We start from the raw sequence: 12,380 nt of genomic DNA on the forward strand, positions 1-12,380 counted from the left end.
CAAAGGTCCAGTATTGGGCGAACGCCATCTGACTTTTTTGGGATTAGAAAATACCGGGAATAGAATCCCTGGCCCTGCTGGGAGAAAGGTACTGGTTCTATTACCCGGGACTCGAGGAGGATGGAAAATTCCTGATCGAGAAGGTGAGAATGGTCAAATGTTTCCCACGTCAGCCGAGGTGGGGAATCCGGTGGAATGGTGAGGAAGTTGAGGTGGTAACCTTGAGTCACTACAGCTAATACCCACTGATCTGTCATGACCGTGTGCCACATGCTGGTGAAGTGGATCAATCGACCTCCTACTGGTTTGGAAGGGAGAGGAGGCTGGGCACTGCTCTCCAGGAAGGAGTCAAAATCCAGACGCTGGGCCCAGCTGAGGGGGCTGGCTGTGTCTTGTGGATCCGAAGTTGTCTAGATTGGCCTTTTTGGTAAGGCCTGGAGGGACGACCTCTGGAAGCCGGAGGGTAATATCTCCTTGGTTTATACGCTGGCCTCTTGGAGTCTTCTGAAAAACCTCTTGGAAGAGGAAGAGTAATCAGAAGGTACTAAGGAGAGTTGGCGGAGAGTCTCATGGTAGTCCTTTGGCTGCGCACTGTTTCTTGAATCTTTTCTCCAAAAAGATTATCCCCAGCACAGGGTAAGTCAGCTAACCTATCCTGTACTTCTGGTCTGAGGTCTGAAGACTTGAGCCAGGCCTATCTTCTTGCACTTATTCCTGCTGCAGAAATTCTAGAAACCATATAAAGTGACATATATTTTGTATTCTTTATTACATTGAAAAAATTACAACAACATTTAAATATTTGACATATTACCCACAAAAATATGCATCTAAGATATCGGCGTCTGTTTGAACGTTATGAAGGTGGTAGTGCGTTAAGAACTATAAGATATGGTAACTCATAAGAGGAAGGGTGGAAAAAGTGTTTGAAACTAAGTGTCAGGGTGAATACCTGTTGGAAAGACGTGGAGCAGCGGGAGTGGAATGGTACATTTATATGTACGTCTAAGAGAAATCTTTTTGAAGACGTACAAATGAAATCCTTTCAGAAATATGTGATGAATATGAACAGCTGAGCAGTAGGAGACTTGTTCAAATATCTCCTGAGGAAGCCTGTGGGCGAAACATGTTGAGAGAATAAAAGAAGATTTAAAGAATTGGTCGTTTTTTTAAACAAGTGATAATTCATGAAAAATGGGATTTTCTCTGCTTATTTAATAATTTGCATTTAAAAAATTGTATTTAAAATTTATAGTACATTGTAAGGAAGTTCTGGTATGTGATTTAATCCGAGAGGATTGAGATGGTTTTATGAAGAAAAATTGGAAGTATGTAAGGGTATGTATGATGTATGAATGGAGGGAGCATTTTTAGATGCATATTTTTGTGGGTAATATGTCAAATATTTAAATGTTGTTGTAATTTTTTCAATGTAATAAAGAATACAAAATATATGTCACTTTATATGGTTTTTGGTTGACACTTGTGTGATATATAATTTAAGTGGCCAGTATAATCATATCTTGCAGAAATTCTAGAGGCAGTGTCAAAGATGTCTTATGCAGCACGGACCTCATGCTTGCCAGCATCTAGACCCTTTTGAGCAAGGGTATGAAGCTGGTCTTGAAACTGTTCCAGTAGAGATTCAGAAAAATCTTGGATCTTTTTGAACAGGTCCCTATTGTACTATGTCATGTACAGTTGGTAGGAAGCAGTGCAAGAAATTAGCATTGAACCATGATAAACACATCTGCCCAACGATTGACAGGTGGTATGGAACCTGGATGCTCCCAATTTCTTTTCAATAGAACAATAAGGATCTCATGTACTGGAATAGACATGATTTCCTTAGGAGCATCAATGAACTGGAGTACTTCCAGCATTTTGTGCCTGGAGTCCTCTTCTGTCTGAAGCTAAAATGGAATTGTTTCAGACATCTCCTTTATAAAATTAATGAAAGACAAGTCCTCTGGAGGAGAACGTCTTCTTTCATCAGGAGGAGAGGGCTGTGAAGATAGATCATCAGTGTCCTGGGACATGTCGTTGGTCCAGGGATCATAAGGCTCATCACCAGCTCCCATGGGATCATCAGATGGGAGAAACGATGCCTATCCTGAAGGTCTAGGCCTAGGCATCGATGGAATCGGAGGTGGCATCGACGGAGGCACCAATAGAATCGGTGACATCAATGGACGCATCGGTGGCAGCACTCCGGAAGGCGAAATGGAGATCGGTGTTTCTTCTTCATCTGACGATAAGGGTATCGGTGTGGAAGGAATTGGGGCCACCGGTTCCCATGGATCCACCGGTGGAAAGGCACCGATTAAAGCGTCCATTCTGGCCAGTAGTGGTGCAAGAACCACGGGTATCGGGTCGGTGACTCTTGAACCGGCACCAGTATTGATGGAGGTTTGAACCCCTGGAGTGCTTTTCCGATGGCCTCTTGGATCATCCGATCCAATTCCTCGCAGAAACCTGGAGCGTGGAGCCCCAGTTCCGGAGTAGGAGGCAGCACTGGCATAGCCGGAGGGTCCACCGGTGACAGTGGAGTCGCGGCTCCCGGCACCTGTCCAGGTGGGGAATGCCTCGGTGACCTAGACACAGAAGAGGATGGGGCCTTTTCTGGATGGGATTTCTTTGTTGGTGGCTCAGACGACGTCGATGCCAAGGGCTTGCCTGTATCGGTGGTCTGAGCTTTTCGATGGCGGTGTCAACGTTTTTCACGGTGCTCTCCCCAGTCCTTTTCCCGCAGAGAGACAGAAGGAGTGGACAACCGCGGAGTCGTCGAAGCCGGTCGGGCAGCAGCAATTTCACGGTGCTGGCGTGAAGTAGACTGCACTGGTTCGGACGACGTCGAAGCTATCAATGGAGTCGGGGTTTTAGACCGAAAGAGAAGTTCCATCTTCTCCAGCCGAGCCTTGCAACCTTTTGGTGTCATTTGGGCACATTTGGTGCAAGTTAGGACATCATGGTCGGACCCCAAACACATCACACAGACCATATGAGGGTCAGTGATGGTCATTGTTCGAGTGCAGTCGGGGCACCAACGGTAACCCGACGCCATGATTTCGACAAATTGTAGCCGCGGTGCGGTCGATGGCCTGTAGGCCGCGAGGGAAAAACTCGACGGGAATCGACCACAAGCAGGTAAAAAACTTACCGTTTGACTGCGGAGTAAAGTTATCGATAGGGGGACCCCTGTGGGGTAAAAATTTTAAATTTTCTTGAAGAAGTTCCTTGAGGAAAATTCCTGACAGGAATATCTGAAGAGCTCCTTAACCCACGTGGCTACTGCTGCGCGGAAAAAAGAAGACTGAAGGAGGACCCCTGCTGGATGCAGAGTTGGTGTTATGCTGGGCATGCCCAATAGGTGCCAGTCAAAGTTCTAGAAACTTTGACAAAAGTTTTCCGTGATTGGGCTCCATCCTGATGATGTCACCTATATGTGAGGACTACCATCCTGCTTGTCCTGTGAGAATAAAGGCAAAACATGTAAAAACAACAAAACAAAGAGTTAAGCGAATCAAAACATGAGAAAACAAAAAAAGATGAGCAAACTAAGAAAAATGCAAAAATATATGGAAAAATTAGTGAAAACTGAAAAAAAGAAAAAGAAATAAACTTCATCCCACCTTGCCCAATTATTTTCTTAGCTCCTAAAAAGTTTTGGTTGGTACCTAACTTTTTGAAACATTTTTCAGCCCTTATCATTGTGGTGTGTCTCTCAGTGATTTAGCCTGTGATGTGGCGTGTTTTCCTGTATTTGGGTGTGCTGTGTCTGTGCCTCTCTGTATGTCTATTTCTGGTTTTCTGTCTAAGTATGTTATGTCTGTATTTCTGTGTCTTTCTAGGTACTGGGTTTCTGTCTCTCTGTGGGGTATCTGTCTCAGTATGGCGTAACTATGTCTGTCTGTCCTGTCGGTCTGGGTATCAGCTGTCTGCCTTTCTGTGCCCAAGTGCGTGTATATGTGTGAGCTTATTCCTTTCAGCAACTTGAAGAAAACCAAAATGGGGGTTTTGAGTTACTAGCTGGTAGTGTGGCTGCCTGGTGTATACCCTTCATATATACGTACAATGGAAGGAGCATTTCAGCTCAAACACTTTGCTCACCCCTGTCCTATCCCATGACCTTCCAGTTTCCTGAGTCTTCTCTCATGAAGGACTTTGTCAGATGCCTTCTGAAATCTAAATGCACTATATCAATCAGCTTGCCTTTATCCACATGCTTATTTTAATCTTCAAAAAATCTACTAAATTGGTAAGGCAAGACTTCCCTTTGCAAAAACTGTTAACTCTGCCATTAAACCATGCTGTCTATGTGGACATTCATTTTGTTTTTAAAAATAGCTTCTACTATTATGCCCAGAACCAACATCAAACTCACTGGTCTGTAATTTCTTGGCTCAATACTGGAGCCTTTTTAAATATTAGTGTCACATTGGCCACCACCAGTCTTCAGGTACCATGGCTGTTTTAGATGATAGGTTGTAAATCATCATAAACAGGTCTGAAATTTCATGTTTGAGTTCCTTCAGAATTCTGGAATGAATACTGTCCGTTTGTGGTGACTTGTTATTCTTTAGTCTGTCATTAGTCTGTTTATTCTTTATACTGTCATTTCATTTATCTGCTCAGAGTTATCACCATCAAAAATTATTTCCGGTGTGGGTATGACCACAACATCTTCCTCAGTAAAGACAGAGGAAAAGAGTTCAATTGTTTTTCTGCTTTTTCCTTGTCCTCTCTCAGCATCTCCTTTTACTTCTCAGTCATCAAGCAGCCCAACTGACTTCCTCGCAAGCTTTTTGCTTCTAATGTTCTTTAACATTTTTTATTGCTTGTTTTTATCTCTTTGACAAGATTATTTTCAAATTCTCATAGCATGTTTAATTACATTTTATAGCTTACTTGCTACTGCTACTGCTGTTCCCTATTTTTCTTATTTGGGTCTGCTTTCCATTTTTTGAAGATGCCCTATCTTACCTTAATTGCCTCTTTCTCCTCACTATTAAACCACTGTCATCTACATTAAACCACTGTCATCTACCTTTTAATCATGGAATGCATTTTGTTTGGGCCTCAAGGATGGTAATTTTAGTCTTCATGCCTCTTGCAAGTTTTTAACCTTGTGAATTGATCCTTTTAATTTTTTCTTCCTCATTTTATCATAGTCTTCCTTGTTATAGTTAAATACTGCTGCAGTTGTTTTCCTTAGTATTCGTCCTCCAGTGATTGTCAAATTTAATTACATTATAATCACTGTTGCCAAGCAGATTCACCACCTTTATCTCTTGCATCAGATCCTGCTTTACACTGAGATCTAGATCTAATGTAGTTTCCCCCTCTGGTTGGGTCCAGGGCCGTCTACTGCATGAAGCAGTCATTGATGGCATCTAGAAATTTTACCTTTGCAAATCTTGATGTGACGTTTACCCAAGCAATATTTGGGTAATCAAATCTCACATAATTATATTGCCCATTTAACCAACCAGTCTAATATCTGTTAACATTTTACAGTCTTGTTTCCTCATTCTGGCCAGGCAGGCGGTAGTATACTGCAACCCAGCTACTATATTTTTCCCTTTTATCCTTGGAATTTCTATCCATAAGTATTCCATAGTGCAGTTTGTTTCCTGCAATACTTCTATACTGCTTGACTATGCCATTCTTAACATATAGTGCCACCCTTCCACCCATTTAAAATGCCGTATCATGTCGATATAATTTGTACCCTGCTTTCACAGTCTCCCTTTGGTTAGTTATCTTTCTTCCAACAGGTCTCTCAGATGCCTGTTTTGTCAATATCGCCAGTCTTCTTTTTCAGACCGCTGGCATTTGCATACAGACATTTTAAAATAAGTTTAATTGTATTTCTATTTTAATATGTACCCACAACCTGCTTACCAGATGATACAGGCAGTTTGGAGTCTTTTTTTATCCACATGCTCTATACAAAATACATTTGCGCTTTTTGAGCTTTAACAATCACCTCTCCATCAGGACATCCTAAATTATTTGGTTTGCCAATATCCTTGGAAGTTTCCATCCTCCAAACCATTAGCTGCTGAGTGACTGTTTTCTTTCCTCCATGTCCTATCTCTTTTTTAAAAGTTAGAGTGACTATTTTACCCAGCCAAAATCTAGCATGATAAAAAGCAAAGGTGATGTTTTTTTTTCCAGGTTGCAAAAAAAATTCTTTAAATACTGACTTCCAGATTTTTTTGTGTACTTAGTCCTTATAAAAGATGTGCTAATTCTAAGCTTGTGTCAGTTAAATCTTACCAATAAGTTTCATTTTCATGATGATTTTGAAGTTTTTTTTAAACATCTTGGCACTGTCTAGGGAAATGACATAGATGGCCGTGCATGTAGGTATATAGATATCTGGTTTCTTCGTGCCATCTCTGTGATGTTAGTTTTGACAATTATTGACTTGGCTACTGCCAGCAGAATTGCTTTTAAAGTATATTGGAGACAAAAACATGAGAGTAAAATATTTGTATGAGGTTTCAGTTTCTGCTTACTTTATATGGAAATAGTCAACAAAAATATAAAGTGATTGATTTTTTATTGGACTAATTTAATACATTTCTTTGCTAGTTTTCAGATGTTATTACTCGCTTAATCAGGTCAAAATAAAATTGCAGGTCAAAGCAAAAAGTTTTGCTTTCATTGTAAACCTTTTCCCATTCAAAAGGCATCTGTGTTATATATAGCATGCCCAATTGTCTTGATTGGAATTTTATGGCTTATTTCCTCTGCATTGGTAAAGCTGATTTTATTTATATAATTTTTTTTGCTGCAGGTTGGAATAATTTTACATTATTCCACACTTGCTACAGTGCTATGGGTAGGAGTTACAGCACGCAATATTTACAAACAAGTAACAAAAAAAACGAAGAGATGCCAGGATCCCGAGGAGCCGCCTCTCCCCCCTAGGCCAATGCTCAGGTGAGACTGTGACTTGCCTTATGCATTATTTATCTGTGTTGCAATTTTCAAGTTCTGTGATAATGATAGATTGAACTAAGGATTAGGCTCTTTAAATCAACTTCAAACCAATCCTCAGGAACCATCCAGCCAATTTGGTTTCCAGGAAATACACATTGAATATACATGAGATATAAGTGTGTACCATGGAGTCATGCATGCAAATATATCTCATGCATATTCATTGTGGCTGGGTGCTCCCTGAGAATTGGGTGGACGGCCAGTGCTTTAAAGGACCAGGATATTGCTGTTGTTGCTCTGGAGACAAGTCAAGCATTATTAAAACACTGGTAACACCCAAAATGTTTAATTGTTGGTAATCTAGTCATGTACATTACATTGGTGCTTTTTGTTTTAATAATTTGAGGTTTACCACATACATGGTACAGGTGCTGTGTTAGTCCAGTTGAATGCATGGAAATGAAGGTCAATAAGCAAACAAAAAATCATGATGTGGGGCAATAATGAGGCTATGATTTTACATAGGTAAACATGAGTTTACCCAAGTAAAATCATCTGATTATCAACCTATTTCTTGACTAACTGTCAAGATTTAAGACTCCCTTCCTTGGACCCAAACAGAGAGGCTGATGTAATAAGCTGTGTGTGAAGCATGTGCTGAAATTCAGCACAGTTTAACATACAGGCTAAAAAATCAATGTGGTAAACTGATAGTGTGCAAATGTTGACAAAAGTGTGTAAACTTTAAAAATGTACATGCACAATATGGAGGTAATTTTAAAAGGAGTTACATGTTTAAATGTAGCATATTATCATACCAATTTTAAAAAGCCATTTACGAGTATAAAGTGCACTTGCACATGAATATCTATGGACAATTCAGTGGCATTTATTGTAGCAATTTTCAAAAGCACACTTAAACGGGTAGCATGCACTTACACATGTAAAACCAATTTTAAGCTTGAAAATGCTTTTCAAAATCATACCGTATGGTTTATGCGTACTAGTCCTGTTTTATATGCAGAAATCATGGGGTCAATTTTCCCTTTCCCTCCATCTTTTAAAATGTTAAAATTTTTAAAAATGCCCCTACAGGGCTGCAGTTTCCTCCTCTCTCTCACCCTCTTTCTCTCTCAGCTATATTTGTCAAAACAGCCAGGAGAAGCTCCCTCCCAAAAAGGGTAGTGATTGGGGATCCAACATCCAAAAAAGGACAAGTCTTTTTTGGTGAGGATGATCCCACCCTCTTCCTGCTCCTGTCTTTTTTTGGAAGGTGGATTCCCAATCATTGCCATTTTTGTGATGGAGCTGCCCCAAGCTAAGTTTTGACAGGTATAACAGAAAAAGAAGAGGAGGGAGAGGAGGAAACTGCAACCCCAAGGGAACATTTCAAAACTATTGGAGAAAGGATCCTTTGTTTTCTGGAGTAGAAAGCAGCACTGGAAGACAGTGACTTGAGAGAGAGTGGAGCTGCAGTGGTGTTTTTCTCAGAAGGGAGGGAGACATGGGGATAAATGGGGAAGATTATGTGCATTGAACATGACTGTGTACATAACACATATTTTCTGTGCAGGAAACGGTTTATGCACACCATTATGTTTTCTATGCATACTTTTCAAGTACAAGATCCCCAGCACCACAAACTCTAGCTTCAGCCCTATTGACTAACACTAGACCCAGATATTATACTACACCTCTGTCCAGGAGATACATTTCCAACATTAAGAAAACAGGAGTTATGCCTACTCATCTCTCTGCATTGGCGAGTTATAGCTAATGCATTGCTTAACATGGGATTTGCATGGAGGAGCACTAATGTATGCCTACATATTAGTGAGTGGTTGTGCGCACATTTTTTTGTGTGCAAAACTTCTTACCTCAGGAGTTGGTGGTAAGTTGATGTATTAGTGATAATAAGGTGACAAAGAGGCAAAAGAATTATTTCTGGTAACTTGTTAAAAAAAAAATTGCTATTAAGTCCTTTTGGGAGCAATGCAAGTAAACAGGTGTTTACCAGGATGAAAAAAAAAACCCTTTGAAAATCTCTCTTCCCCCCTGAGAGTAAAAGGGTTGGGGTTAGTGCAGGCGCTTACAGAACATGCGGCAATTTCATTTGAAATCTCAGGATCTGCTTTATGCCATGTACTTTGCACCTGTAAAGTTACACAAAGTAAAAAATACCTATTGCACTGGTCCCCCACAGAATTTTCAAAGGCAAAGTCCACAAGACATTTCCCTTTCAAAATTGGCTTGCAGATATACATGGGTACAAGGAGCCTGCAAGCTTGCCAGCTCCATAGGAAGTATGAAAAATAAATTACTATCCCCATTTCAATTCCAAAGTGTGTGATCATTTTAAGTGCAAATGTCTTGCATTCCTGGATTGCTCTGGGTTTGTCTTTTAGTATCGTGATCATCATTGATGCAATGGTCTGGTCCTAAAAATGTGCTCCCACAGAGACATCTTCATCTTATTTGTTAGGTGTAATTTTATCTGGGTATTCTTGTCTACTACTTTTGACCTATTTTGGCAGTGTAGCATCTCTTTTCACATTTTTTTTCTACTGAATGATATATAACTACATTAGAGAAGGAGCATAAATAGGGTCTTTTAATGTTAAATGTCTTTTCCAGATAAGTGGAAATGTTTTCAAGTTGGAAAAAAAGAAGTCTGATGAAGAAATTATTATTGTGACAATAATAGTTGTCCACAAGGTGGCAGGAGCTGATTGTTGCTTAATGTCCGATGATATTTCCTTTTTTTACAGGTTACCTTTAAATTCATTTTAATGTTGGGGTAAAACTCAGTGCTATTAATTGTTGATTATACTGTTTGGCACAAGGTGTAGTTTTGCTTGCCTTGTATGCACAAAGTGGAGAATCCATAAGCATAATGCATTTTGTTATATGTAAATAATGTTTGCAGGATTATTTAAAAGAAAATTCAAATTTTAAGTCTTTGCAGACAAAAATTGTACCTGTATGTATATATTTATTTGTGTACGTGTGTATATACAGTATATATATTTATATATATATATATATATATATACAACACATACATATATTCTTGAGGCAATGGAAGATAGTCACACAAAGAATCATTTTAAAAAGTACTTCTGAGGGTAAAACATTGTTTTACCGACAGAAATGAGCTTTATAAAATTGTCAGCCCAATATGCTGGTAAACGTACTTGCATGTGCCTGTTCACATATAAGCTTACTGGGACTAACTGGAAACATTCTTGGAGGCAGAGTTGGAAAAGGATTTGTATTTAGGTGCATACATTTGAAAAAGCATTACAATTAACAAGACTGTAACTTTGTATAAAGGAGTTATCTATTGATATTGATATCGATTGATATTGATATCGATGTAATTAATCTATTGCTAGTTGTAACTGCTGTAAATAGTCCCTTCTGTAAATAAGTTCCTCCTATTTCTTATTTTTGACGGTTGTTCCTTACTCTTTCACGCTACCTATCTTTCTCTCTCTTCTCCTGTCTCCCTTACCCCCCTCCTTTTTTTCTGGCCTGCTCCCATCCCCTGCCCCCTGTTCATTGTAATTTCCTCCTTTAATTGAGTTACTTGTAAACCGGCGTGATGTGCCATACGAACGTCGGTATATTAAAAGTTGTTAAATAAATAAATAAATAAGATATCACAGACATAAATCAGATACAATATTGTGTATTAAAAATAGTTACTGAGAGTATCAGAAAAACATAAATGGGTCAGACCAAGGTCCATTGAGCCCAGCATCCTGTCTCTGGCAGTAGTTAATCTGGGTCATAAGTACCTGTCAGATACCCAATAGTTGATCTATTTCTTATATCTCATGCCCAGGGATAAATGCTGGCTTTCCCAGTCTACCTGACTAGTAATTGTTTATGGATTTCAGTAACTTGTCAAACCCTCTTTCATACCCCATAATGTTACTTGCCTTGACCATTTTTATTGTGCGCTGAGTGAAAAAAATACTTCCTATTATTTCTTTTAAATCTGCCAGTTGCTATTTTCATGGAGTGTCCCCTAGTCCTAGTGTACATAACACATTCATGATTTTATAAATCTCAATCATATCCCTTCTCATTCATCTCTTTTCCAATCTGAATAGCCATAAGCTGTTTAGCCTTCTTCTATAAGGGAGTTTTTCCATCCCCTCTATCGTTTTTGTCCTATGAGCAAGGACACAGATAAATAAAAAGGAGAAAGATAACTTTCCTAGCATGTAGACAGATGGACTCAGGACCATCTGCCAGCAGATGGAGACGAAGCAAACTGTTGTCACAGTATATATACTCCTGCAGTGACAGCCTGCCAGTATTCTCCATCTCCAGCAGATAGTGGACATGCATCTCCCTATTGGGGATTGCTTCATATTTTAAAAGGAGAATTTTATATAGTAAAGAAAAAAGCCCCGCTCTCCTGCGGCGATACCAAATGGTCCCTCCCCCAGATGAGAATTCCTGAGGTGATTTCTGTGGTCCCTCAGATGTATGCCTTGGTCCATTAGCTGGTTCTTCAGCTGGCATGGACGTAGCTGATTGAACAGATTAAAGGCAGCGGGTGCAGAAAGCCGAGCGTGGCGGTAACAGCAAATGCCATCTCCCCCTGCAGCTGGAGACAGTCTCTGTTCTCAGCCGGGAAGGGCTGAGCTTCCGTAAGTTGTTTAAAAAAAAAAAAATGAAAGTCAGAGACAGAGTAGAGGGCTTGTGTAGGACTTACTACAGTCTCCATGCTTGGTGTACCGTCCCTCCTTTCGTTAACGGAACTAGGTAGCCTGGTGGGTTGAGCAATCTGGGTGGGCTAGGCCCTGCTGTTAGGCTTTTTCTTCTGCACCATGTGGTAGGCTGCAGTGGCGTTTTAGTACACTTTTCTGTGTGTTCAGCTGCCCTCTACAAGATCATCGGTGTGCACAGTGCGTCTGATTCCTCTGCAGGGGATGGCAGCTCAATGGGCCCCGCACAAGTGCCTTCTGGTTTTGGCATGGATTTTCTGCCTTTTCTTGAGTAGAATTTTTTCAAAGATTGCAATCCTTTCTTCAGGTGCAATCCTCAACCCCATTCAATCCTGTCAGATTGGATCCTCAGACTGTGGGCCCTCCATCTTCCGATATTATGTTTAAGCGCCGAAGCACACCTTGGTTATCTGCGGGTATTCCCCACAGGAATCCGGATGGCACTGATGATGAGGCAGATCCTGACTCTCTGAAAGATGGGAAAATTCCTCCTGATCTGGAACCATATATGACTGTGTTGCGGTTCTTTCATATAGATGAACTGCCGGCCCTGATTTCTCAGACTTTGAAAATGCTTGGGAGTGCCTGGGGCAGATTCCATGTCTGAGCCAAGGAGAAGAGCCCATTTTGGTTTCCTTGCATAAATCCTCTTTTTTTTTTTTTCCCCTGCTATGGAAGACATTCAAA

General features: G+C 40.3%; 1 protein-coding gene across 3 annotated transcripts in view; it reads left to right on the forward strand.

Moving 5' to 3' along the window:
• ADGRA3 (adhesion G protein-coupled receptor A3) overlaps window positions 1-12,380 on the forward strand; it is a 462,035-nt gene that overhangs the window by 423,296 nt on the left and 26,359 nt on the right. For all 3 annotated transcript variants that reach the window (XM_029590300.1, XM_029590282.1, XM_029590290.1), the window contains one exon: window positions 6,806-6,951. In XM_029590300.1, coding sequence (XP_029446160.1) covers window positions 6,806-6,951 — 146 coding nt within the window. The remainder of the gene's footprint in view (window positions 1-6,805; window positions 6,952-12,380) is intronic.

This window comes from Rhinatrema bivittatum, chromosome 1, assembly GCF_901001135.1.
Source record: "Rhinatrema bivittatum chromosome 1, aRhiBiv1.1, whole genome shotgun sequence".
Taxonomy (NCBI): domain Eukaryota; kingdom Metazoa; phylum Chordata; class Amphibia; order Gymnophiona; family Rhinatrematidae; genus Rhinatrema; species Rhinatrema bivittatum.